This window comes from Eubalaena glacialis, chromosome 13, assembly GCF_028564815.1.
Source record: "Eubalaena glacialis isolate mEubGla1 chromosome 13, mEubGla1.1.hap2.+ XY, whole genome shotgun sequence".
NCBI lineage: Eukaryota > Metazoa > Chordata > Mammalia > Artiodactyla > Balaenidae > Eubalaena > Eubalaena glacialis.
Window position 1 is genome coordinate 1,699,103 of NC_083728.1, and position 26,683 is coordinate 1,725,785.

At 62.6% G+C, this 26,683-nt stretch overlaps 1 protein-coding gene across 8 annotated transcripts; it reads right to left on the reverse strand.

Annotated features, from left to right (window-relative positions):
* Nucleotides 1-605: 605 nt before the first annotated feature.
* SLCO4A1 (solute carrier organic anion transporter family member 4A1) lies at nt 606-25,628 on the reverse strand. 8 transcript variants are annotated; one of them, XM_061209958.1, is made up of 14 exons: nt 25,522-25,628; nt 15,878-16,065; nt 13,269-14,098; nt 12,198-12,288; nt 11,053-11,174; nt 10,540-10,651; nt 7,549-7,703; nt 6,013-6,208; nt 4,882-5,047; nt 4,608-4,780; nt 4,297-4,361; nt 3,761-3,909; nt 2,781-2,859; nt 606-1,774 (listed from the first exon to the last, which is right to left on the reverse strand). In XM_061209958.1, the coding sequence occupies exons 3-14, from the start codon at nt 14,035-14,037 to the stop codon at nt 1,548-1,550; spliced, it is 2,304 nt and encodes a 767-aa protein (XP_061065941.1). In that variant the 5' UTR covers nt 14,038-14,098; nt 15,878-16,065; nt 25,522-25,628; the 3' UTR covers nt 606-1,547. The 8 variants fall into 8 exon arrangements, with proteins under 8 accessions (XP_061065941.1, XP_061065946.1, XP_061065940.1 ...); XM_061209963.1 differs by lacking the exon at nt 15,878-16,065 and adding an exon at nt 23,119-23,229 and having other exon boundaries at nt 25,522-25,555; XM_061209957.1 differs by lacking the exon at nt 15,878-16,065.
* Nucleotides 25,629-26,683: the final 1,055 nt, after the last annotated feature.

Here is a 26,683-nt window from a genome sequence, read left to right on the forward strand (position 1 = left end):
CGGGGACTTCACAGACCCTCCCAGAGTGGGAGGCAGAGGTGCCTGACGCGCCCTGTGCGATGAGGCCCCAGAACGGGGGAGCCACCTTCTGATAGCAGCCACGAGCCAGATTCCTTCTCTTCTGCTTCTTCCAAGAACCGCAATCGCTATCCTCCAGCCCTCAGGAGATGAAGCAGACAGGGTCACGGCCCAGCCTGGTCACGGCTCTGTCACATTTGGACATTTAGGGAAAGAGTAACCCTGTGCCGGGTCTCACCTGCGTGCATACACATGTTCCCGCACATGCATGCTGACCGCAGCGCTGGCCACCCTGACCGAGTCCCAGCACTCCATGACAGTGGCGGGAAGTGGGACACTGGCTGAGGACCCAGCCCCCCACCCCCGCCAACCTGGGCGCTGGGCCCTGAAGGGAGGAGACTCTTGGGTCACAACTGCGGAGGGGTCATTTCGAGGGGTGGGGGGTCGCCCACCGGGGGAACCCAGCCAAGCGAGTGCTCATCCCGGGCAGCCCACGGAGAAACAAACTCACAAAAGCCCACTTGGAGGATTTGCAAAACTGCCGAACTTTGCAGATTTGTAGAAATAAAACACACGGGGCAGGAACATATGCTTTAAATATTAAAATATATTTACATACCCACAGTTTTAACTGAGGACACCAACAATAAACGTTCCACGCCAGTCCCGACGCCCTCCGGGTAGAATTCACAAGTGCTTAGCACACCATCAGGTAAAAAACAAATTCTATAAATAAGTGTCCTTATGCAAGTTGCTGCCGTCCTGCTGCAGGGCTGTGGGGCCCCAAAGACAGGAGGTGACAGCAGGTTTAGAACACACGCAGGAGAGGGGTCCACGTGGATGTGCCCCAGGGACGGCAGCCCACCGGCCTCCTCTGCATCAGGAGAAACACAGGAAGTCAGGGCCAGGCCGCGCGCAGGATGGTGTGGACCCGCGCAGAAGCACCGCCAGTGCCAGCTCGCCCGCGGGGGCGGGTGCTTTGTCCCTTCCGTGGAGCAGCTCCAACAGCGCCAGCATCACCGGCCTTAACGTCTCCAGAGAGAAGAGTAAACCGCCGGGCGGCCACCGCTCCAAACATCCGCCGTTCAAATGAGAGATGAAGGGATGCCGGAAGTGTCTCCCCGAAGTCCACAGGTGGTTTCGCACTTTTCGTAACTACTGACGGAGTTACGTAGGAATCACACAGGTTGCTTTAGAAGCACTGCTGTTCGTGTTTCCGAGGGATCCTGAGGCCCCAGGGGATGCTATTTGGCTAAGTCCGTGGGAGAGGGCCAGAGTGTGAGCGGACCAGAGGGAGGCAGCCCTGCATCCGGCCGGGAAATGGGCCACTCCTTCCGAGCCAAGAGCTGGTCACCCCACTCCCTCTGTCGAGGTCTGGGGGGCTGGGGCAGGGGCATCCATTCGGACGTCTTGCATTCTTTCTCCTCGGTGCCTTTGAGGCTCAGTCCCCACAGACCCAGTGGCAGATTTTTGCAGGGTCCTCAGTGCTGGGTATCAATCGGGGAGGGGTCACCCCTTCCGGGGAGAAATTAGATAGTATTCCTGGGACGTGCCGTGGCAGGCCCGTGCCCCTGGGCAGGCGGGTGGGCTGTCAGATGTTGCTCTGGATCTGGAGGGCTGAGGGGGCTTCCTGAAGGTCCATGGGGTTGTCGGAGGCTGAAGACTGGCTGGGCAGAGAAGCCTCCAGGCCGTCCGAAGACCCCGACAGGGGCTTGTACAGGAAGCAGGCAGTGGTGAAGAAGATGAAGCCCAGGACCTGGGGAGAAGGGAGCCGCTGGACCTCTCATGAGCCACCCGCCCAGAGGCCCTGGGTGCTCCCACTCTGAGCCCCCCGCCCAGCCCCGGGTTTCTCACAAGGTCCTGGGGAGCCAACCCTGCTCTGGCCAGAGGGTCCATCCGTTCTGCATAGCCAGTCCCTAGCCTGGACCCCAATATTGTTAGGGGGGAATGAAAAGTATGATTTGACTTAAATACAGAGGCACTGGATGAAGTGGAGGTGCTTGTCGTGGGCTGAACAGGGTCCCCCCTAAAGATGTGTCCAAGTCCTGACCCCCGGAACCTGTGAATGGGACCTTGATTTGGAAATAGGGTCTTTGTAGATGTAATTAAGTTAGGGATCTTGAGATCACTCTGGGTTAGGGTGGACTCCAGATCCAGTGACGGGTGTCCAAACAGCGAAAGGGGAGGAAGGTTTAACACGGTGACACACAGGGGGCAGCCCCGTGATGACAGAGGCAGAGACGGGGTAAAGAGTCTACAAGCCCAGGAGCCCCAAGGATGGAGGAGCCGCCAGGAGCAGGGAGGGGCACAGGACAGAGTCCCCCTCAGAGCCCCCAGGGGGGACGGGCACTGCAGACACCTTGATTTTGGACGTCTGGCTTCCAGAACGAGAAAAAATGAATTTGTTTGAGCCACCTGGTGTGGGGTCTTTTGTCATGGCCACCCCAGAACCTAAGTCAGAGGTGGTCAGCTTCGGCGGTCACTCCACCGCAGCCACCACCTTGAGCCCCCTGGGAATCACGCCCAGCTTGGAAGATGACAGTGTGGGCACGCATGCTGGCCTCTGTACACGGCTGTGTGCGTTCCGTGTGTGAACCCTGGGTTTCCTGGAGCACCGCCCAGGCCGATGGGTCTGAAGCCACAGGAGCGAGAGGCTGTTTCCACTCTGTGACCCCGTGAGCGAGCGGGATAGCACTTAGGGGGTGCACCCGGCTGCCCCCACCCCCGCTAAAATTAGCACTGACTCTGGGAGCCAATCCTACCCCTGTGCCGAGGCCGCGGGGGGACTATCTGGGCAGACAGCCGTCCCGGGGTCCAGCCTGCTGCTCTGGCCGAGGGACCCTACAACACAGGGAAAAAGAAAAGCAAGGGCCGGCTCTCTGCGCGGGGCGCGTCTATTTGAACTGACCCGTTTGTCCAGAGCCGCGCAAATCCCTTCTCACACTTGGCTATTTTTAAGCTAATCTTCGGGGAGATAAACCCAAGGGTCGCTGAGAATCCTCTGTCTCTGAGGCCCCTCCCGAAAAGGCTCTGCCAGTGGGACATTCCCGAGTCCACCCTCCACCCAAAGAACAAATCCAAGACATTCTTATATACCAGCCCTAGGATTTCATTTTATTTGGGAAGCTGTGTGCCTTTTCCTCCAATGGGGGGAAACTCAAAATATAAATACTATGCTTCTCCCCACGGAGCATATGCCAAGAGATACAGCAGGAAGTTTCCATTAACAGCTTGAAAGCAGAGGGTCTAGCTAAGAAGCAGGACGTAACTCAAGACCCACTAAGGATGGAGAAGGAGAAGCGCTGCTTGTGGACCCAGCCAGGCGACCCGGCCCAGAGCAAGCAGGCCTGCCCGGGCTCTTGCAGGGGGAGCAGTTTTGATTTCTCCAAAGCCTTAGCTGACCAGAGCCCAGGGGCAAACCATCAAGCTGGGATGGTGAGGGCCCTGGAGGGCAGGGGGCCTGGAGAGTGAGCCCCTGTGACCTGGGCCTGCTGTCCCACCGTTCCCACCACTGGCATCACATCATCACAGTCCCCAACAACAACAGCTCGAAATGGGGAAGGATCCCACTTCTGGAAACCGGGCTGCAGGATGATGCCCAGTGGGGGTTTAAGCTGTTGGAAGATCCCAGTGGCATGCCCGGACGCCCGAGCTAGTTGGAAAAGACTCTTGGTCCTTTGGAGTAGACTCTGGGACTCCCTCCCCCCGCCAGCGCACCTGGGGGCGAGGCCACCCTGCTCACCTTGTACGCCAGCCCTGCGATAAGCAGGTACTGGCTCATGGCCGAGTTCTCGTACACGAAGCAGGAGCCCTGCTGGCCGCACTGGTTCTGCCAGAGCAGGCATGCCTTGTCGATCACCCAGCCGAAGGCGATGGGGCCCGGGATGCCCCCTGCGGAGAGAGGCACACTGAGTACCCGGACACCCCCAGGGGGTCGTCCACAGACCCAGACCAGGCGGGCTCTAAGGAACGTGACTTCGGCCACTGGTGTTCACAGCGGGTGCAAAGGGGACTTAATGTTCCTTTCTCTGGGGGCTTGCCTCCATGCCGGGAGATTCCCCACGGTCTTTGACTCTGGCGGAGCCTGTGTGTTAATGAGGAAATGGGGGCCTCTGGGCAAAAACATGGCCATGGGTCCCTCTAGCGGACTGTTAAGGAATGGAGCCCTTCCCCGAGGTGGGCACAGCCTCGTGCTGGGATGCACACCAGCCTGGCACGTGCCCTTGTGCGGTGAATGCACACCACAGCTTTGCATGGCTTCCTCACACAGCACAGTACCTAGAGTTCTAACCACGATCCACTGGATCCCTAGTGCGAAGGATCGCTGCCAGTCACAGACACACCTGCAATGGAAAACCAGCCTATCAACGCCCGGGAAGCGTGGCCAAGTCACACCCCACGCCAGCGGCCGAGTCCTGGCCGAGCCCCGGGCCGCATCCCCAGGTGGCAAGCACCTCACAGAGGCAGTTAGCTCTCTCCTGCCACAGCTTTCCGGGGGCCCGGCATGTACCCCGCAGGGGTCTGCAGAGCTCCGCCTTGGCTGCAAAGGGAAAGGTTCTGGGCCAGAGTGAACCCAGGCCCGGGCTTACCGTAAAGTTGCCGTTAGTGCAGGAATGCTGCTGAGGAAGGTAAAGATAATTACAACGAATATGAAAACCAGAAGGAGGGGCTTTCTTTGACAAGTTGAAGTGCATTTCCCTGCGGTAGCATGGCCAAAACCAGAGGAAAAATTCTGAGGGACACAGCTACAGTCTCGGTACACCTGGGGAGCGCAACAAGAGCGCTGATTACAGGAGGAAGGGCCGGGGGCCCCCCAGCGTCCGGGCGCCACCGACCGCCTGGGCGGCAGCCACCCACACTCACCTGCTGGCCACCGGGGCCAGGCGAGGCCGCCTCCGGGCACCCCGCGTGGCAGGGCGAGTAGTACATGAGGCCGTCGGGGCCACACACGGGGCTGTAGTGCTCCGGCTGGCAGCCGCAGGCGGCGTTGCAGGCAGCTGTCAGCCCCAGGTGGCCTTCGGGCAGGAGGCTGCAGGGGGGAGAGAGCGATGGTGGGGTGCAGGCCAGCGTGGGGTCTGGTCCCTGAGGGCGCACGTCTGCAGGTCTCCAAACTCGCTGGGTTTGCTCCACCGAGGACTGGGGCTTCCTGCATCGCCTTGGCTCCTAGAATCGCTGGATGTGCTCAGAGCGAAGCAAACCACCCCTGCGCAGCGCACTGCCTACCTGGCTTGGTTTCGGGTAGGCAGTGCGTCCACAGGACTCGACACGCAAAGACTGCTTGAGTGCCAGGTACGAAGCGTCCCACGGCCCCGGTCCCTGCTCTGCAGCGCAGGCGGGCGGACGTCCCACAGATCATTTGTCCGCACCCTCACAGACACACACGCTCCTTTGCGCTCAGACGGAGCGCGCTGTACACACCGTTCTGCTCCTTCCTGTTTCCGCTCGACACTACCTTGGAGGCGCCCGAGGACTAGACTCCTCCCTCTTCCACGGTACTAAGCCCTCCGCACCAACTCTTGGCTAGTTTGGTTGTTTCCGACCCGGCTGTTCCGACAATGGTACGATGGCATCCTTGCCGATGGCATCCTTGCCCACGGCGCTCACACTGTCATCTCTGCGGGGAATTCCCGGCCAGCAATCGCTAGCCTGCGTCTACTTCAGATAGTCCCAAATCACCCCCAGCGGGCTGTTCCCCTCACGTCCCCAACGCAGTGACGCACGGGAGCCGAGGCTGGGCCGCTTTCCAAGACAACACGCAGAGAGGAGATGGGGCCGGGACTGTCCCGTCTTACAGACAGAGGACTGGGGCTCAGGTGCCGCGTGTGAGTGACTGGCCGTTGGTCCCCGCTGAGGACACCATCCTTACTGTTATGACCGTCTCCAGTGACCTCACCCCATCCCCAGTGCCCGACCCCCCCTCCTCCCCAGGGACCACTGGTGCCCCCAACAGGTGTGCAGAGGTCTCCCCTCGCCCAGGTGCCAGCTGGCCCTTACCTCCCGTTGTAGCTGGCGGTCACGCCCGCCATGGGCACGTTGGGGCAGTGCGTGAAGAAGACGAAGAAGGCCAGCATGCTGACCAGGCCGCAGAGCTGGCAGCACTTGATGGCGCCCAAGCCGCGGAGCTTGCACTTGTTCACAAAGACGCCGCCCAGGAACGTGCCTCCGCCACCTGCCGGCACCACCAGGTACCCTGTGGAGAGGCAGGGGCTCGGTGCCGTCCCCGGAGCCGTGGGGCGTGGGGCCAGCAACCCCCTGGGCCTCATCCCCGCTTTAGAGGTGGGAGACAGAGGCCCACAGCCATCGGCCCCCATCTGCGTGGCAGCACCGGGCTCGGCACTCAATGTGAGGACCCTGACTGGTGCTCACAGGGGGGCCTCGGAGCCTGGGGAGGCCACCCGGCCAGCTGCTCAGAGGCCCAGGGGTGCAGGGGCAGAGCAGGAGAGGGAAGAGGAGAGGTCCCTGGGCCCTGCCCCTCCCACTGGGGAGACCCAAGGACAATCGCGCTCCCCTGGCCCACACGGCCTCTGCGGAGTCTGACCACAAGGGGGTGTTTGGAGAAGCTGGTGGCCGCCATTTGGTAGGAAGTTGGGCTTCATCGGCACGTGGCTTCCAGGCCCGCCCTGGGATGGGGTGCCGATGGGAGGGGGGGCTCTCCAAGGGTGGAGGAGACCTCAAAGACCCTGGGTGCAGTGAGCCCATCTCCCCAGATGGAGGCTGGCTCTGGGGGCGGAGGAGGGGGACCCAGAGGACACGGCTGTCCCAGGAGGGGTGTCGGCCGCTGTGGGGCAGGGAAGCAGCTGGCGGGGGTGGGGCTCTGGCAGGTGGGGTCACAGCCAAGAGGCCAGCAAGGAGGGGAGTCTGGGGCACTAGTCACTGGGGACCCCCAGTCTGACACCGTCCTCCCTCAGTGGAGGCGCCCGGCCAGGATCGACCCCCACACACCTCCTGCCTGGCAGGTTCTCGGTGAGGCTGTGGCTGCCCCCCCGAGCCCAGCGCTACCTGTGGACAGGGCCAGAAGGAGGGGTCTGAGAAGGACCTTCACTCTGGCCACAGACGCCTCCTGTCAGGCAGGCCCAGGGCTCCAGCCTCAGGGAGACCCGGGGACACCCACCGCCTGGCTCACGGGGACCGCCAGGCCCGAGGGAGCGCGGTGGGATCTGCCACCCAAACCCTCTCCGCCACAAGCCAGGGACGACGCAAAGGCCCAGGCTCTGGGTGGCAAGGGGGGCGGCAGAGAGAACGGGTCAGCAGGCTGTGTTCAGCACTTCCCAAACTGCCCTCAGGAAGGACTGTCCTGCCCATCGTGGCGGCAGCCTGTGTAAGTGTGATTAGAGCTGTTGTGTAAAAGCCCAGACACCTGCTCCAGGGTCCCTGCCTGCGGGGACCACACGCCCAGGACGTGCGCCCCGTGTGGGGAGCACTTGCTGCCTGGGGTTTTCTAGAAGAGACTCTCAAAGGCCCCTCAGTCTCTGAGAACCAGTGAAAAAACGGAGGACCCCCACCACCACAAGATTCAGGGGGCGTTCTCACCAAACAAGGTGGCAGCTTCTGAGGCACTGAGGCTGAACTGGGACTCGAGGAACTTGGGGCCAAACGTGGACATGCCAGCGATGAGCGTGGCCTCTGTGGCCCCGGCCAGGCAGAGCAGGATGAACGTGGGGTTCTTCAGGAGGAGCCAGATGGAGCTGGATGTGGGAGGGGAATGGAGACCAGAGAGAAGAGACAGAGGGTCAGAGTGGGCCAGAGCCCTGGCCCTTCCCAACCGAGCACAAAGAGCCTGGTTCTGAGAGGGGGGTGGAGTGAGGTGTGGGAGGGCCGGAGCACCCCAATTTACTCCAGAGAAACCAAGAGTGGGTGTGGGGCTGGGCTGGGGCAGGGGGAGAGCTGGCACCAGGATCCGGAGCCTGTGGCTTGTTGTGAAAGCCGCTGTCACAGAGGTCGGCTGCAGTGGGGAAAGAGACCCTGAGTGACCGTGACACTGTTAAATCTGCCCCAGGGGCAGCCGGGGGGACCAGCAGAGGGGCCTGAGCCAGGAGCGGGAGGCTGGGGGGGAGGCGGCTGTCACCAAGTCCAGGACTGGGTGGCCCCCAGGAGAGGGGAACGGGGCCAGCTGGTGAAAAGGAGGGACAGAAATCCCTGAGGGTTTGGACCGAGAGGCCCCTCCAAGGAGACCCTGCGTGGGCTTGGCTGGCTCTCCGACTTCTCTTGGTGTGCACCTGGGGGGCAGTGGCCGGTGTAGTGATGCCAGGGGCCTGAGAAATGGCCCTTGGACCTGGCCTGAGAGTTCCCCCTCGAAGGCAGTGCACACGGCTCTACACCCCGCCTGCCTTTCCCGGGTCCGGCCCCTCTCAGCCACCGGATGGCAGGTCCAGGACTCGTGAGTGATGTGGGCTGGGGACAGTTTCCCCTGGAGCCCTGGGTCCATCTCGGGCACCCATGAGCAGGCAAAGCCTGGTGACAAACGACTATGGTCCGACACCTATCACAGTGGCTCCGACAACGGCTGCCTTTGCTCACATTCTCCGTGTCTGCAGCTAAGGCCTCCCACCCAGAGAACCAGCTCCCACCGACCCTACGGGTCATCTTCCACCAGGAGGGAGACGCCCACCCGGCCCAGCCGTCAATGCCGACGCCTCCCTACGCGTGTCAAAGCAGCACAGACACCTTGACGCTCCAGTGTTCTTCGTTTTGAGGACACAGGCCAACAGTAAATTGGATTCTGCCAAGTAGGAGCATGCAGGGTGGCCACAGTTAGCCTTTGTGCCCTGGGAGGGAACTGATGCTAATGAAGTCGCCCCCAACCCCGGGCCCCTGCGGCTTCTCAGGGTAACCGCAGAGCGGCCTCCTTCCCCATCCTGCTTCCAACAGGGACCCAAATCCTTCGAAACTGACTTTCAAACTCAAGGACTGAAAAGGTTTCTTTCTGGTCAACAGCCCAAGTCCCACATCCATGAAGGAAACAAGATGCGGAGGAAATGCCACCCTGGTGGGGCTCTCTGGGACCAGAGTGTGTGTGTGTGTGTGTGTGTGTGTGTGTGTTGGGGGGGAAGCCCAGGGTGTGGCCAGTCCCTTCCCGGTCCTGCCCAGACTTGCCCAGGCTTCGGAGATGCTCGCCTGGGCTCAGGGGCAGGTGACTCTCCCCAGAAATATGTGAACTTCCTTATTTCTTAATCTCAGCCTGCAGGTTTCTTGGCTGAAACTCCCATGTTGAATTTGCTCAGAGAACTAGTCACGACCTTGACAGAGGGCTCATGTTCCGGTATTTATTTTACTATCAGCAACCGGTTTGGGGAACCAAGCCTGGGCATAAACCTCCTTATCTCGGGCTTTGTCCCCGGGTCCACTGGGGACCAAGCTGTTGACGCCCTCGGTGCCAGTGCAGCTCAGAGGGCGCAGGTGGCCCTGCCCCGGCTGGATGGGGCGAGCCTGCCCTTGCCTGGATGATCCCGCCTCCCCGGCCAGTGTGGCCCTGGGCCCGCTCTACCAGCCTTGGTGGCAGCCTCCTGGGTGGGCGGCTCTTCTGGGGGGGTCTAAGCAGGCAACAGGTAGCCGGGGGGGTTCCCTGACCCCACGTCACCCTCCCCGTGTTGAAGACAGACGGCGGGGGCTCATTCCCGCCACTAACAGCCTCCACCTGCCACGTGGACATTCGTGGGCTCAGGAAGCTGCGGGGCAGGTGGGCGCTCAGTGAGGCCGAGGACTCGGGCAGGTGACCATCCGAGGGCTGCCTCCCCCTGCCCAGGAGAGCCCCCCGTGGAATGCCCTGATGAGGGGCACTGGCCGGCCAGGAGCCCCAGCCCCACGCTGTCCCTCTGAGGCCCCGGCAGCACAGGCTCTGTTTGTCCCAACAGCGTGTGAAGACAGCAAAGTAAGACCAGGTCAAGTACAAGATAAACAAGAGGTCGCTGCCCGAGAAGAGTGGCGGCCGCAGGGCAGAGGACGGGGAGCTGGATGGTCCCCTCCTTGGAGCCCTGTGGGCACGTGCAGGTGACTCCCCATGAAATGGTCAGAGAACGGGGTGGAGGGGTGACTCCTGGGGAATGATCTTGGGGGGGGGCGGTCAGTTGCTTCCCTGGGGACCGTGGACAAGCTCGCTGTGGGGCAACTCGCCGAGGGTCAGGGATTCACTCCGTGACCATGAGGCGTCAGGCACAGCCCCCAGAGCCTGCCGTGCGGGAGCGCAGACGGGTCCCTGTGTGCGTGTCCCTGGGTCCCCGCAGGCCCGGGAATTGGGGTTGGGCACCATGAGGCTGAGGCCCCGGCCCTTCCGTCGGAACCGGCCCTTGGTGCCTCCAAGCCAGGAGGCTCTGTCCGCTGCTCCTTAATCTCTTAGCCCAAGTTTTGGAGCCAAGCCCTGAAGACTGTTGGGTCAGAAGGAGGTTTAGGGGCTGTGGGCTCCCCATGTGGCCCTGGAGGGGTCACAGGACTCTCCTAGCTTAGGGTCAAGACTCAGCATGTGTAGGACCCTAAAGGGTCTTCAGGACACACAGACACAGACGCGAGGCCCCCCAAGGTCCTTACAGAGGCAGGTCTCTGATGGTTTTCCCGAAGTCAGGGTTGCTGGTCACCCTGTGGCTGCTGTTCTTTAACTGGTGTGTTTCAGATGCTCTCATGACCACGTAGCGCTGGGAGCCTGGAAGGATGTGAACATCTGTGAGGGGCAGAGACCAAAGGCCCCAATGCCCCTCCTCCTGGGTGTGGGACCAGCCGGTGGACGAGGGCACCCAGACAGACATCTCGTACGGATGCACCATGGTGACGGGTGGCAGGGATGGGGAGGTGGGAGAGAGCCCATGGGCCCAACCTGGGACCAGAGGGAGACGGAAGGTATTGAAAGGGGTGCCCATCCCCCGTTGAAACAAGCCTCTTCCGTGGTCCCCCAGCGGGCAGAGGCCGCAGGGGTGGAGGCAGCACACAGGCCGGGCCGCCCTGCCGGACGGCAGTACCCGCCCACAGGATGACGATCCCGGCCCCATCGCTCCTGGCGGGGAGGAGGAGCAGGGCATGGGGTGTCCTTCTGTGGGAAGCACCCACCTGGCAGCTGCCGCGGGTAGCCGAGGATGGGCACGGCGATGAGGAAGGCGGCAGCTCCAGTGCCCAGGAAGCCCACCCACCAGGCGCCGACCCACAGCGGGCTCTCAGTGGTCAGCTCCGTCCTGCGGGAAGAGGCACGTGGGGTCAGCGTTGTGCTCACAGCATCTAGGGCACACACGCTGGGCGACCTCCTGCTTGCTGGTCAGTGAGAGGTGACCAAAGGCTCTGCTTGAGGTCCCCGCCCTGATGCCCCACCACCCCCGGTCTGGGACCAGCGGTGGACGGAGGGCATCGGGACGGACGGGGGGGGGGCATGCACCAGGGGACCCTGCCCAGGTCCACCCCTTCCTCTGGGGCCTGCGAGGCCTGCCTCCCGACGAGGCCACAGGGGCTGGGGACCCAGGAGGGGGAGGGCAGAGGGTGGGTGGCTGGTGCCCTGGCCTCGTGAAGCTCAGGGGGCTTGCCTGCGACCCCCGCCTGCACACAAGTGCACCTTTAAATTCAAAGGTACGTGGGAAAGAACGCTGGGCTGGGCAGCCAGGTGGACAGGAGACAAGGGGCTGGCAGAGGCCAGCCGGCTGCCCCCGAGTTGTATTCTGGGGAATAATCTGGTGACTGAGCCAGTGCTGTGCTTTCCTGAGTTCTGTGAGCCATTCTAGCAAATTTCTAGAAGGAGGGGTCCTGGGACCCTCCGATTTGCAGCCAAGTTGGACAGAAGCGTGGGTAACCGGGAGCCACCACTGCGGCTGGCGTCTGAAGGGTGGGTGCTCTCGCTCACCTGTGGGGTCTGAGCTGACTCCGGGAAGTCAGTGTCAGATTGAGGTGAACTGGAGACACCCAGCTGGTGTCTGGAGAGCACTGGAGAATTGTTTGGTGTAGACCACTCCCCCCCAAAAAAAGAACCTCCCGGTGGCGGCAGGAAATCCCCTCTTGGTTCCGCAAAGGGCATTGGAGCAATTGCGGCCTGGTCCCTTCCAGCTTCGGGAGGCCGTCCATCCATGCTGTCCCCTCCCTCAGGCCACACTCTCCAAGCTGCCCAGACTCCCAGGTCCACCAGAGCAAGGTCGGCCTGGACCTCCCCAACCTGGGCCACCATCCTCCTGCACCAAGAGTGGGCGTCTTCTCTGTGGGCCCAGGTCACTCACCGGTGGCCTATTTCGGTGTAAATATTCAGCAGGGCACCTCCGACCAGGTAGCCGGCTGCGGGGCCGAGGATGGCCGCGGTGTAGAAGACGGCTGGAAGGGAAGCAGAGCCGTCAGTGACCTGCTGCGCCCTCTGCGCCACCCCTCCGGCCCACCTAAGACAAGCCCCCTTACATTTCTGCACCTCCACCCCTACCCCCAGGCATGAATTCCTTTAAACTGGGGGTTCCGTTGCACAGTCTCCACTGTGTCTGGTATCGGCTGGTGTCAACCTTTCAAGGTGTTTTTAAAATATTTCCCTCAAAGCCCCTATAGACACCATTTGGACTCTTTCCCCCTCGAAAAAGCAAAGATCCTAAGACTCATTTTGCAGGATGAGGGCGGCACCCATGCAGCGCTGCAGGCTCACCCGGGTCCCAAATGCCCCCCGTCCCCGGAATGGCAACCGCTACGTGACTCGGATGAGCAGAGCCCAAGGCGGACGTAATGAAGGAGAGCAGCGAGCAAATCTGGCTGGGCCGGGGCGTCGGCCGTGGGCTCTCCACGGACCCCGACCCCTTCCCTGGGAGAGCTGACCTCGCAGGAGGGACTCGGAGAAGCGGCTGGCCTGAGGCTGGGAACACGGAAATCTCACCCCAGATAAACGAGAGGGTCTCGGGGGCAGCTCAAGGCTCGAGCCCAACCCCCAAGGGCGGCGTGGCAGCATCCAGTTCTGCAGCCCTGCCATCATCCGAGCCCGTCTCGCGGGATCTTAGTTCCCCGACCAGGGATCAAACCTGGGCCCGCTGCAGTGGAAGCGCAGAGTCCTAACCACTGGACCATGAGGGTCCGCGCGCTCCAGACCCTGTGGGACGTGCCAGGGATCGGGCTGAGGCTGGCGAGCACCACCTCCATCACCTGAGGTGTCAGGTGAGACGCAGGCCCGTGCTGACCTGCCACCTCTCCTAGAAGCACCTGGGGCCATTTGGAGCCACGTGTGGCCAACAGGGACATGCATGTAGGGGGCTTGGACGGGGCAGGGCTCTGAGCAGACGGCCGGCTGGCGTCACCACCGTCACACCCGCCCCACTCACCGATGTAGACAGGCGAGTAGCTGGACTTGACATTCTCGTCCAAGTAGGTGACGCCCAGCGTGTAGAGCGGGGTGGCGCCCATGCCGTGCAGGAACTGGCCCAGCATGAAGACCAGCTGGTAGCTGGACAGGCCAGAGGCGCGGCCCCCACAGGTCGCGCTGCGGTTGGCCCGGCATGTTCCAACGGCCTCGTCCACCTGCGCCTCGTAGGGGCCAGCGGTGAAGTGGGGCAGTGAGAAGACCAGCGAGCCGGCGCCCATGACCAGCACGCCCCAGCCCAGCCAGCGAGGCTTGTGGCCGTGGCCTCCGAAGTAGCTAACGAAGGTGAGGCAGAGGCAGGCGGCCACGTCGTAAGAGCTGGCGATGAGGCCACTCTGGTAGCTGTGCAGGTCGTAGCGCCGCTCGATGGATGTGATGACAGTGTTGATGAAGCCGTTCACCGTCATGCCCTGCAGGAAGGAGGCCGCGCACAGGAACAGCAGGAAGCCCTGGGGCGTGTTGAAGGCCTGCAGGCACGTGGGCGCGAAGGCCCGCCAGCCGCAGGCCTGGTCCGGCCGCCCCGTGGCCACGTAGCGCACCTCCTGGGTCGCCCGGGGCCCGCGCTTCTCGGGCCGCGGCTGGCACAGCGGCTGGCTCAGGGGCGAGCCCGGGGACGCCCGCCTGCTGGGGGGCGTGCAGTCACACTCGCTGTTGGTGGCCAACGGGGGGCCGGGGAAGACCAGCTGCGGCATCGAGACGAAGTGCTTGTCCCCCATCGAGTGCTGCGGCATCTCCGAGGGCGTGACAGCGACGGCAGCGGGAGTGGGTGCGGAATTCCAGCAGCGGTCCGATCTGCGGGAAGAATCCATCTCCAGGAGAACCTTCCCCCGGCCTGTCCCCGGGGGCACCGACGGCTCTGCCTGTTCGCTACCCAGCCTGGTGAGGGCAGCCTTTCTGACCAGCCCCCTCCCCGAATCCAGACCCGCACCCTCAGGGCAGCCCCCGGCCTGAATGAGGCCACAGAGCTGAGAGTGGAGCTGAGACACAGCAGGACTGAGTCAGACGCCATGTGAGCCCCTGGACCACCCCGACCCGCACCTTCCCCACGGCCTTGGCTCGCCAGCCTGAGCTGTGCGCTCCGCCAGGGGCAGCTGACCGCTCCCGCCCTCAACTCCAAGCCCAGCCTCCATTCTTCCCTGAGCTCACACCCGGCCGGCCTTGTGCTCTTTAGCATGAAAGGGAAATCCAACTCAGCCCAGCGTGTGGAGAGTGTGGGAAATGAGGAAGGGGGTACAGGCAGGCCCACCCGGGCCCCCGGGATGGCACCGGGTGGGAGGGTCGGCTGGCACTGGGCCTCGCCCGTGGCTGGTCTCTCGAGATGCTGAAACCGCTGCAGGTCGCAGCCCCGCAGACAGGTTCAAGGGCCACTGTGCCAGCACTCCGTCTTTCTGCAAACTCCCAGCCCTGCCTGTTCCCGTTGCCCTCTCTGGGCCCTCACTTTGACTCCCACCCCACGGACCAAAAGGAGCTCAGTCGGGCCTGAGAAATGGCTGCATCTCGAGGCTCCCAGGGCTCCCACACACCCCCAACACCCCCAAGCTTTGAGAAAAGGCGGGACCTATTGCCAGGTAAACAGATCCTTCTGGACCCCCCAGGTGGCGACAACCACTCTGCATCTTAAGAGGAAAAATGCTGATTTTCCCAACAGAAGTAAACCGGTCAGCACAGGTACAGTCGCTGTGATAGGAAACACCTGATCTTGGTTGTACCCACAGCCCCTGGGCCCCTGTGCGAGGGTCTTCTGCCGAAGTCAACACACTACCATCGGGTTACCTCTCGCTACGGGCTGAACCGTGTCCCCAAAAGAAGATACGCTGGAACCCTAAGCCCTAGTTCCCTGAAATGTGAGTGATTTGGAGGGGGGTGGCCTCTAAGGAGGTGACAGGTAAAATGAGATCACGGCGGGGGGGGGACCTGGTCCACTACGACTACTGTCCTTTAAAGGAAGGACTCTGGACCCAGACAGGCACACAGGGAGAACCCGCTGTCGGCCACTCAGGGCCCCGAGGCGGCCTCAGACACCCCGCTGTGCACGGGTGTCAGTGATGTCGGGAGAGGCCGCTGCCCAGAGGGCTGACGCTGCCCCCAGACGTGTCTCAGATTAGACTTGGTGGACCGAGTCCTTCAGGCAGCTAGTCACAGAGCCCCACTCTGCTGGGCCCTGAGCTGGGGACGCGGAGGGGCAGGATGGTGGTTCCCCACCCCCGGCCCGAAAAGATACATCCTCCCGACCCTGAGCATGACCTTATTTGGAAAAAGTGTCTTTGCAGATGTGATCGGTGATTTGAGATGAGGTCCTCCTGGCTTGGGGAGGCCCCAAATCCAGCGACAGTGTCCTTATTAGAGAAGCCACGCGATGGCGGAAGCAGAAACTACAGTGATGAGGCCACAAACCAAGGACGGCTGGGGGAAGCTGGAAGGGGCGGGAAGGACCCTCCCCCGGAGCCTCCAGAGGGAAGGCAGCCCTGCCCCCACCCTGACTTCAGACTCTTGGCCTCCAGAACTGGGCGGGGAATAGAGTTCTGTTCTTTTAAGCCCCCAGTTTGTGGTCCTTCGTTACAGGACACTCACGCAGCCCCCGAGGAGGCCCGGCTTTCAGGAGACCGCAGGCCTGGAGGGAGGTGGAGTCTCACAGACACTCAGAACAGGACGTGAGCCCAGCGGTGAGCGCAGAGGGCGGTACCACCGAGTCTCCTGGGCGGCGGGGCGGGGCGGGAACATCGGGAGTGCCTCTGGGGGAGCTGCGCCTGGCATGGGCCCTGCTGGCAGAGAGCAAAGAGGACTTTTCAGCCATCCTGGCCACAGACAGAGCCTTCAGCCCTTGCGACGGCAGGTTTTTGGCTTCTGAGGGCTGGTTTTCGTTTGTTTGCTTGTTTTGTTTTGTCTTGTTTTTTTGTTTTTCGGCCGCGCCACGCGGCATGCAGGATCTTAGTTCCCGACCAAGGATCGAACCTGTGCCCCCTGCAAGGGAGCTCAGAGTCCTAACCACTGGACCGCCAGGTTAGGACTGTTTTTAAACAGAAGATTGGCTTTATCTTGCGTTAACCTTGCAAACTGGGAAGCAGTCCAGGGTGAGGGGAGTGGGCCGTGGTGGGACCACACCCGGGTCTGGGAGGCAGTTTTGCGTTGGTGGGTCTGGGAGCACCGCCTCTCCCGATCCCCTCGCACTCTGTGCGTTGAGGCTGGGGCGCCAGGTCTTTCTGCCAGACCTCTGCCTGCTCCTCAGCCGCGCCGTCTTAGCTAATTGTAGCCTCACCCCCGCCTCCTCTCCGGCCTTCCCTGGGGCCAGGCCGTGGGCGCAAATGCCGTAAGACACTGCAGCATCCCACTTCCTGGCGGAGTCTGAGCTCCACGCGCAGCCCATCTTACAGGAAAGGGAAGCGGGCCCAGAGGAGTCAGCAGTTTCCCCAAGGCCACACAGCCAACCAGGGCCAGTTAGGACGAGACCACGTGGCCCGGGTTCAGAGCCCACGAGCGCGTTGGCTGTCCTCGCCAACGTCTTATTCAAAGAACCACGACCAACTGTGTGGCATTGACACACGGGGCCAACTCTTTGCTCTGGAAACTGGCACTGCCAGGTGATCAGCAGCCAGATCTTGAGGCCGAGTGTGGGCAGAAGTCACTCCCCAGGGCCCGCGACCACGCCCAGGGCTGTACCTATAGAGCCACCACCTCCTCCGCGCACCCTGGCACGCCAGGCTCGGTCACGCGGGCTAGGAGGGTGCCCACGAAGGAGCAAAGTTCCTGCCGCGTGAAGGATCGCCAAGCCTCCTGGAGGGACAGAAAGCCACGCACCTGCTCCCAGAGCAGGTACTGTAGGCACTTGGGCCGCCGTGGAACAGCATAGACGGTGACAAGCGTGAGCCCCAAGACGGCACAGCGCTGCTTCCCACCAGCCCCGCGGCTCAGACGGGCTCCCGAAGCAGAAACGCGGAAAAAGCTCGGCCTTGCCCAGAGGCGGCCGCGTGTTCGTGCTGTGGGGGTGCATTCCTCCACAATGTGCACACACACACACCCATCTGTGCACACACCTTCCACATGGAAACACGTGAACGCACGCACATAACCAGCAGGGCCCTGGACCCCTTCCCAGCTGGGAGGGACCCGAAGGGAAGGCGTCCAAGAGGGCCGAGGGGCAGTGGCTGCTCTGAGAGGTCGGTCCGGCGGCCTGTGGGGATGGACGGTCAGTACCGGGCCGGGGAATTATTATTGGTGGGTGGGCCTTCCTAGGAGGGACCTGCAGAACCGCCTCCCCCCAGCTCTGAGCTTGTTCAACCGTCCCGCCGATGCCCCGCGAGGAGGAATGCAGGGGCCGGAACGGGAAGGATCGGGCCCCCGGCAGGGCTTAGGAGGCGGCCAGATCGCAGAGCTATTGCGACTAGGAACGGTCATGAAGAAATAGAGCCCTTCCTATTTGAAAATAAAGCCCTTAACAAGACTCCAATGCCAGTGATGTGTGGCCCAGACAGCTCCACGTCAGCGTAAAGTTTCCCTGAGCTAAGAGCTCTGATCTCTGACATAAATACATAAAGTCAACCTGCAATCATGCACATCGCTTGCTTGTTTATTCACAGACTGAAAATCCCATTTTAGACATCAGCCAGGCGACCGGCAGTGGTCACCACCCGCACGGGATGAGAAGTAAACGGCGCCACTCGGGTGGGCAGCCCCGGGGTCTCCTCCCGGCGTCCATCAAGAGCGGCTGTGATGGCCAGGACACAGCAGCCTGAGTGCAGACCGCAGGCCCCCCCCGCCCCCTTCGAGGCAGCGCGATGACAGCATCTACCCAATCTCTGACTAAGCCCAGACTCTGCTCCCCCTGCTGTGTTCCGGTCGGAAGGCGTTCACCCTTATCAGCAGCGTCTTGATCAGAAAGGAGGCCGGGCCCTCCCATGACGCAGGCGCTGAGGTGTAAGGTGTGGGGGCGGGGAAGGCGGACAGAAACACCTGCGACGTGGAGCCAGCATGTCTGGAATGTCCCCTCCGTCGGCAGGCAGCGCCGGATCCTGGGTCCGGGGCTGTGTGACACCTGGAATCTCACAGCCACGAGGACGGTCCCACGTTCTCGGGTCTTCAGGGGGAGATTCCTGAGTTTGTACCCAGATCTCACGCGGCTGTGTCCGGGCAACGCGTGCTGGGCGTGCACAGTGTCAGGAGACAGCTCCAGAAATGGACACAGACGGTCATGTTGACGCCTGCCCCAGACTTAAAGGACACTTTGCTGTGTGTGCAGCTTGAGGACTGAATCTCACGGCAAAGGTCTGCTGCATAAACGGGCCTGCAGGAGCCGCCAGCTCCAGCACGAGGGCATCTCAGCCACCGTGGCTGAGCCCAGGACGCAGACTCAGCTGTGGACTGTGTGGGCACGGCCAGCTGCTCTGTCTCGGTCTCCCGCTCATCAGCGCCCTCACGACAACACTGCCGGGGCCTGGGGGTGCGACCCAGGCCACTCAGGGTGATTTCTTTCCTGGACATGCTTCTGAGATGGCCAGAGTTGACCCCCCGCGGGGCTCAGCCAGGAGAAGGTGACTTCATGGCTGGTGACTCCCTGCAGGTGGCCAACCCCCATTAAGGCCAGGCTGGTGGCCCCGAGGCCATTGCCTTTTGTTTCTCTGTCTCAGGTCCCTGTGGTCAAGCTGGTGAGAGGGTGACAGGGGCTGCAGAGTCCAGTGGCAGCACCACTTAGAGGCCAGCTGGCTCCCCCAAGGAGTGGACACCACAGCTGGGCTTGGGGAGGAAGTCAGGCCTCCCCACCGATTCCTCTTCTGGGCACTGTGAGTGTGTGCACGTGGCCTACGGCTTCTCTCCGCTTGGAAATCGCTTTAGCAAAAAAGTGTATCTGCTTCCCACCTGCTGCTGAGGCCTGATCCAAGGTGTGGCGCCTCTTCCGGGACCTGAATTCTCAGGCTTGGCTGATGGTTGAGCGGGGCCCTGGTGACTGCAGCCAAGCTGGGTGGAGACTGCACCACAGGAAGGACGGGCCAGCTCCCACCAGCATCCCAGGTCCAGTGCACAGGTATCCTCACCTGAGAGACCCCGACGCCATCTAAATGCCGGCCTCTCCTCCCTCCCCTCCGCGGAGCCCATGCCTCAGAGCCAAGAACAGAATGATTGTAGATTCTACCTGTCAGTTTGGTGGGTCCCAGGGTGCCCAGACATTGGGTAAACATTCCAGGTGCAGCTGTGAGGGCATTTCTGGAATCAATTAGCATTTTTAAAAAAAATTTATTTTATTTATTTATTTTTGTCTGCGTTGGGTCTTCGTTGCTGCATGTGGACTTTCCCTAGTTGCGGCGAGCGGGGGCTACTCTTCATTGTGGTGCGCGGGCTTCTCATCGCGGTGGCTTCTCTCGTTGCGGAGCACAGGCTCTAAGCGCGCGGGCTTCAGTAGTTGTGGCACGTGGGCTCAGTAGTTGTGGCTCACGGGCTCTAGAGCGCAGGCTCAGTAGTTGTGGCGCACGGGCTTAGTTGCTCCGCGGCATGTGGGATCTTCCCGGACCAGGGCTCGAACCAGTGTCCCCTGCTTTGGCAGGCGGATTCTTAACCACTGCGCCACCAGGGAAGCCCTCAATTAGCATTTGAATCGGTATATTTAGAGCCTGTGGGCCTCATCCAATCAGTTGAAGGACTGAATAGAACGGAAAGGCTGACCCTTCCCTGAATTGCCCTGCAGGGCTGCCTTTGAACTGGGACACGGCTTTTCCCTGCCTTCACTCACACGGAAACATCATGGCCCTTTCTGGGTCTTGAGGCTGCTGGCTTTCAGACGCCAACCACGACTTCATCTCTGCTGGGTCTGCAGCTTGCCGACCACGTATCTTACAAAGTCACGTGGGCTGAGTTCCTATAGTTAGTCTCTTTTTATAGCGACCTATCTGCTATTGGCTGGGTTTCTCCGGAGACCCCTGACTCATGCAGCAGGTGGTCCTGTGCCGACACCTGCTTGTGCGAGGCCTGTGCTGGGCGGCGGGTTTGGGGACCGCGGGACACCGTCCTGTCCACAGGAGCTCACGGCCGCCACACCCAAGGCTGTCCCGAGCCAGCAGCAAACTGTCCCAGCTGCAAATCCAAACAGCACAAGCTGCCGAGAGCCGGTGGCAGCAAGTCACACACAGCTTGGAGCCGACAAAGGCCCGGCAGCCGGGCTGCAGGGCCGGGCATCTGACAGGACGCTGCCACCGTCACATCGACACCCGCCCCATGGGCCTGGCTCAGCTGAGCCCCTCCTGCGCACGGCAGACCCGTGAAATCCCCCACCACGGGCGCACCCACGTTAGGGATGTAACTTTCACCCCCGAGCCGGGCGCCCTCCCCCCGGCCCTGTGCTGGACCGCTGCCCTAGGACAAAGTCTCCGGGGTGCTCCAGCCATGTGACCCCCAAACTGGGGCAGCAGGGGGCTGGCGGCCCTGGAGCACCCGCTCAACCCTCAGGCAGGCCCTCCCTGCTGTTCTGCTGCCTTCATTCTCACGGAAAGACGTCTGAGGCCGGGAACAGCTCTGATGAAGCCTTTGACAGCTCTCCTGGCCTTGGAGAATCCCCTCCTTGTACAGGGAAGAGGCTCTCCTCCTCGGCTACGCAGGAGGCGCGCAGCTCTCCCCAGGGAGCCCCCTCTCAAGGGGGAATCTTGTCCCACCCTCCCGGCCTGTCCCTGGCCAGGCGGCAGCAGGTCAGCTGCAGGTGGAGGGGACCGTGGGAGTATGCCCCACTGCCAGAGGCCTTCCTTCCCTGTCCCCTGGGGGGAGTCAGAGCCTGCGGGATGAGGCAGGCTGACTGGCAGGGAGGATAATGTGTACCCTGGGGCCTCAGGCCAGCAGCTCTGCACCTGGGGCTTCAGCTGGGCGAGTGAGGGTGTGTACGCGTGTGCACACGTGTGAGCGTACTTTTGTGTGTGTGCACGGCGATCTTAGCAGGAAACCACAGGTTTCTTCCGACTCCCAAGCTGGCCTGGCCCATCAGCTGAGCCCAGAGGTGTCCGTGCCGAGGAACTCCAGGCGCCCTCCCCCACTTTGCCTCTCCCTCCTCCTCGCAGCCTCATGAGCCCCCCCGACAGCTGTACTGTAGGAGGTCAGTGGCCCCCACTTGGGTGGCTCGCCGTAGCTCCATCCGTGAGAACTGAGATCCTGGCGTCAGTCAAGGACTGAGATGGTTTTCACATTCACATGCTTGGCTCTGCCTGCTTCTTTCCTCGGGTCTGATGCAGCCATTTACTTCTCTCCCAGTTGAAGGCTGTCCGCAAAGCGTAGCGGGTGGGAAGGGCGCAGGATTACCCAGAGTAACATGTTAAGCCTCAGGTGGTAGCCCCTGGGCCCCTGGGCCTCCTCGGCCTGGGTTCCCGCGGGACAGTCTGGCTGCAGCTGGAGCAAATGCCCCAGGGGGGCCTGAGGCTGAGGGTGAGCCAGGTGGGGCCCGTCCCCACGCCAGGGGTGCTCCCGGGCTCTGTCCTGGCCACGCTGGGAGCTTGGCAGCCAGGGAAGAGCCACAGGCTTCATTTCTCCTCTGCCTCGCGCTCCAGCCAGCAGATGCCTCGACCTGACCGCCCCGAGGCCGCCAGCCACAGTCACACGGCCCCCTCGGCCGTGCTCCTGCCTCCCTGCCTCCCATCCCTGCACCTTCAGTACCCCACAACCCCTGGGACCCTGCAGGCCGCTCTCTCCCCTCGCCTCCCAAACCCAACCTGCTCTCTCGTCCTCCGAGTGGGTGAGTGGAGGGGGCCTTCAATTCCTGAAGATGAGACTCAAAGCTATTTACGGAGCAAGCACCGGGTGGCAGGACCTGGGCGGCCACCGCAGGGCTGGCGCACCCTAATTTGCATACCCGATGGCCACATATAGGTGAATTGGCAGGAAGCTGGCTGCTTTGCATGGAGGCCACAATGAAGGACTGTCTGAGGGAGACCTGGAAAGACCCGTCCCTCAGGGAGTGTCCTGCTGTCTCAGCGTGGGTGTCCCTACTTCCACCCTGCCTCCACAGCCCGAGCCCGGCGTGTGGGAGCGTGGGGTGAGCAGACCTGCAGAGGCCCTCACGGGTTTGGGGGTGCCGGGGCAGTTTCCGTCCACGTGAGGGGCCTGCCCTGGCACAGGCTGGACTCTGCCACTCTCAGGTGGCCTCTTAGGCCCTTGGGTCCAAGTACCAGGCCCACGGCATCTGCCGAGAGGCAGGGCCCCGAGCAAGCTGGGGTGGGAAGGGGGCGTTGCCCTCAGCCCAGCGATCCTGAGCCTTCTGTGTTTTGGGTGGAGGGGCAATGCCTCCGGTACTCCCAAGGCTTGCTGGATAAAAAAGCCACGGAGGAAAGGCGGCCCCCGTGGTGAGGGTGCTTGTGTGGTGCCCAGCAGCGTGGGCGGAGAGGGCCTGCTGCAAACCCCCAGCCCGGGAGCCCACGATTCTGAACCCAGATAAGTGGACCCAGCCGGCCTGGTGCTTGGACCTCAGTGGCCGCACCGGCCGCACGGTGAGTGAGCAGCTCTCGTAAGGGACATGTGGTTTGTGAATGCACCTCCCCACCCCTGGAAATGTGGTCCAAGAGGCTAATTCTGGGTAATGCTGCGGGAAGGGGGCTGCGCCGTGGCCAAGGGCAACAGGGATGTCTGAGGACAGCGGGCTGAAGGCTGAGCCGGGGCAGCGACAGGAAGAGTCCCCACGAGCAGCCGCAGGAGACACAGCCCGGGCCCCGCGGGCGGCACTCAGGCTGGTCCCCCTCCCCCGCGGCAAGGCCTGGCTCCACCGAGTGACTGAGAGCCCTGGTCACCTGAGGCCTGAGCTGAGGCCCCCCTCCCGCTGCTGGGGCAGGATCCCGGCAGGCCTGTCCGATTACCTGCCGTGGTGAAGACGGGGGTCCTGCCCTGATGTGGACGCCCATGGCCACCACGACCACACCGAGGCCACACAGCAGCTGAATGTCCAGGAACAAAAGCGGCCAAGAGTCCTGAGGATTATTGCATATGTCCCCCCATAAGCGGGCAGTGGGCTCTTTGCCACGCCCGAGGACGGGAGGCTCGGGAGGGAATATTGGCGTGGTCTCTGTCCACTCCCCAGTTGGAGGAGACAACGGAGGAAGCGGGAGTGTGGCCAGGGCGAGTCCTCCGGGTCCCCTGCCGGGCCCTCTGCACCGGCACAGCTCCATCCAGACCGAGAGTACCAGGCTCTGTCCCACTACCTGCTGGCTCTCCAAGTCGAGGTGCTCGGAATCGGGCACTCAAACAGGACCAGATGCCAGCCCCAAGACCTCATTCACGCAGCCCTCCTCCTGCCTCATTCACACGGCCCTCATCCTCGTTCACACGGCCCTCATCCTGACCTCCAGGCTCCTAGCCACCTCACCACGGCTGCGGGGAAGGGCGTGGTTGGGATCTGCCCAGCACCTGCTGCAGGGGCTACACCCAAGGAACCATGGATTAGGTCATAGCCACCCGGGAGGGAAGCAGCCCCGTGAAGAATTTCCAGGCAATATCTACCAGCCCTGCCCAGCAGGACGGGTCCTGATTCAGGGCAGTCAGGGGTGCGGGGGTCCAACCAAGAGGCCTCTCCCTTCCCTCCCTCCAGCAGCACGTGGGAAAGCTGGGCTGTGGAGGCCCAGAGGCATCCTCCCTGCATCCCACAGGCCTGGACTATCCTGGCCAAATGCTCTTGTCCCCTTAGGTGCCGCCCATCTTTTGGTGGGCAGCAAAAGACACCCTGCTCTGTGTCAGGCCTGGCCCTCCTGGGCTTCCTTCTCCCCCAGGAACAGAGCTGTAAAACGTCTGGAATCACACAAATGTGATTCAAACCTCTCCACCACGTTCTGCCTGTGTGACTTTGGACAAGTGCCTCGGTTTACTCATCTGTGGAATGGGAGCGATAGTAGCTCCCTCGTGGGTGGTGGTAAGGATTCAATGAGATGATGCTCAAAGCACTCAGCACAGGGCCCGCACATTCTAAGTGACCAATAAAGACGCCTGTGGTCATTATGATTACTTGCCGGTGTTAGATTCACCCTCCAACCCGGCTAAAACCAAGTGCTTTCTCTCCTCTGAAGTCCATCTGCCCCAGGCTGCACAGAGAAAACCTCACAGCACCACCATGTTCACGGTTCACCGCCCCACCAGCTCCCTGGAGCCAGTTTCTGATTAGACAGAGGAAACCCAAGTTCCCCAAAGCACCGCGGAAAGCGGCCACTAGGAAGCTGGTTCCTTCACTGTGGAAAACTACTGCAGCTCCTAGCGGCTCCAGACAGAAACAGGCCCCATCACCAAGTCTGACCTTGGCAGCAGGAGCCTCCAGGCACCCACATGGGGGATGGGGCCTGGACCCCACTGCCTGATGGGCTTCTCCCCACCGGATTCCACACCGCCCAGGCTTGCTCCTCCGGGTTGGAAATCTCAGCATCTGCCTAGGTTTTCCCGTCCGGAGCCAAGCGTGCCCACTGGGTGCGGAGGGTGGGCCCCTCGTTTCCATCCTCCCTCAGCCTCGGCCTGCACCCAGGGGCGCCCGGTCTTCCAGTGCCGGCTCTGCGCCGGACGCGGGGACCTCGCGTAGCGGGGCGGGGACAGGGGCGTGGCCCGTATCGCCCAGGCTGGGACCAGTCCCTCGCGCCCACCCAGTAGCTCGGCCCGCGGGGCCGGCTCCGCCCGCGCTCCCCACCCCGAGGTGTCTGCAGCGCGGCTGGCGCGAACAAAGCCCTGCCGCCTGCGAGAAACTTCTGTTCAAGACGATTTCCTCCTTGACTCAGCGGCAGCGGCATCCGCCGCAGGTGGGGGCCCCGCCGCAAGCCTGCAGCTCCGGGAGGCTCATCTGTCCCTGGTGCGACTCTCGTGGCCTGCGCCCGCGTGCGCGCCCGGCCACCTGCCCCGGCCACTAGCCCTGGCCTCTCCCTCCATCCCCGCCTGACCCCAACCACCATTCATCCCCTCCCCCTCGGCCAGCCTCCTCGGAAGCTCCCCGCCTGGGGAGCCGGCAGCTAGAGGGGGCGCATTGTGCAGCCGATTCCCTGGCGGCAGGCGGGCTGTGGGGTGCGGGTCCGCGCTCGGTCCCGCCCTCCCGGCCGCGGAGGGCCTTGGGGCGCACTGCCGGCGCCCCGAGTCCCGCCCCGCGCGGCCTCCCCGATCCCCTGGTCCCCGCCCAACGTCTGAGGGCACCTGCCGCGCTCCTGACATCAGCAGGTCTGGGCCCGGCGCACCTGGGCGGCGCGCCCACGAAGGTGCCCTGACCCTCCGCGGCCCACGCTGCCGCGAGCACTCACCGTCCAGAGGGCCCAGCCGCCGCGCTGCGAACCAAGCTCTGGCTGCCGCTCCGGCTTCATTCATCCCCTCCCGGGCCCGCCCCGCCGCGGGGAGGAGGCTGCCCGGCCTCACCTACTCCGGCCAATGGCTGTGCTGAGCGGGCTGGGGCCGCCCCCACCCCCACCGCCGCGCCCCCGGGCCCGCCCACCGAGAGGTGACTGAGGCCTGAGTGCGCGGCTGGGGAGGGAGCTGGGGAGGGAGCTGGCGAGGGGCGGGGCCCGGGGCTGGAGCAGGGAGGAGGGGGCGCGAGACCCGACGGGGCGAAGGGAGGAGGGGCGGGGGCTGGGACGCCCCTGCATCCCCCAGGTCGCCGCCGCACGGGCGCCGGCGCGCGCCTTCGCTGACTAATCCCTCCCAACCCCAAGAAACCCCGATCTCCGAGCTACAGGCTGGGAAACCGAGAGCCGAGCGGTGAAGTGTGCTCCCCAGGCCGCGCGACTACTCAGTTTCGAACTGACTCGGAATTGAAGCAGGGCGTGTAGGGCCGAGACCTTGGGAGAGGACGTGGGAGGGAGGGAGTTTCCCGCACTACCCCTTCGGCAAGGCCACCTGTGGCCAGGTGGGGGCCGGGGCAGAGGCGCAGGAGTGGTCTGGACCCAGGTCCGGGCTGGGACGCCCACCTGGGAGCAGCCCCTCTGGTGGGCCCCGGCGCCCGTGGGGGTTGGGAATGCGGGTTTGGGGACGTGCCCTGGGCGCATGGTGAGGCCAGCACCTTCCCCTGGGGAATCCACTGTTTTCCGTCTGTTGCCTTTTCAGTAAAACGATCCTCTTTTGACGTCAGCGCTGATGTCAGGAGAGGGGGAGGCACCAGACACACTGCCCTCAACAGGGGGGCCTGTTTGAATCCTCCCAATATTCCTGCTGTGTGACCTTGAACACAGTGCTTAATTCCTCTGAGCCTCAGTTTCCTCATCTGTGAAAGAGGAGTGATGATGGAGCTTCCTTAAAGGGCTGTTGAAAACATTGAATGAAATAAAACAGGGCCAGAGGTTGGCCCATGTAAGGGCTCATAAGAGTTGCCAAGTGACATATTAATAGCTGATCACAATAACATTCCACAATTTTTCCTTTTTATTTTCCTTAAAATCAATTTATTTTAAAAAGAAGCCTACAAAAGTCAAC

Coding starts and splice junctions, on each gene's coding strand:
- SLCO4A1 (XM_061209957.1), bottom strand. CDS start 14,037: ATGCCGCAGCACTCGATGGGGGACAAGCACTTCGTCTCGATGCCGCAG. Junction 10,652..11,052: donor CTACCCGCGGCAGCTGCCAG/GTGGGTGCTTCC, acceptor ACATCCTTCCAG/GCTCCCAGCGCTACGTGGTC. Junction 3,910..4,296: donor GATCGTGGTTAGAACTCTAG/GTACTGTGCTGT, acceptor CTCTCTCCGCAG/GGGGCATCCCGGGCCCCATC.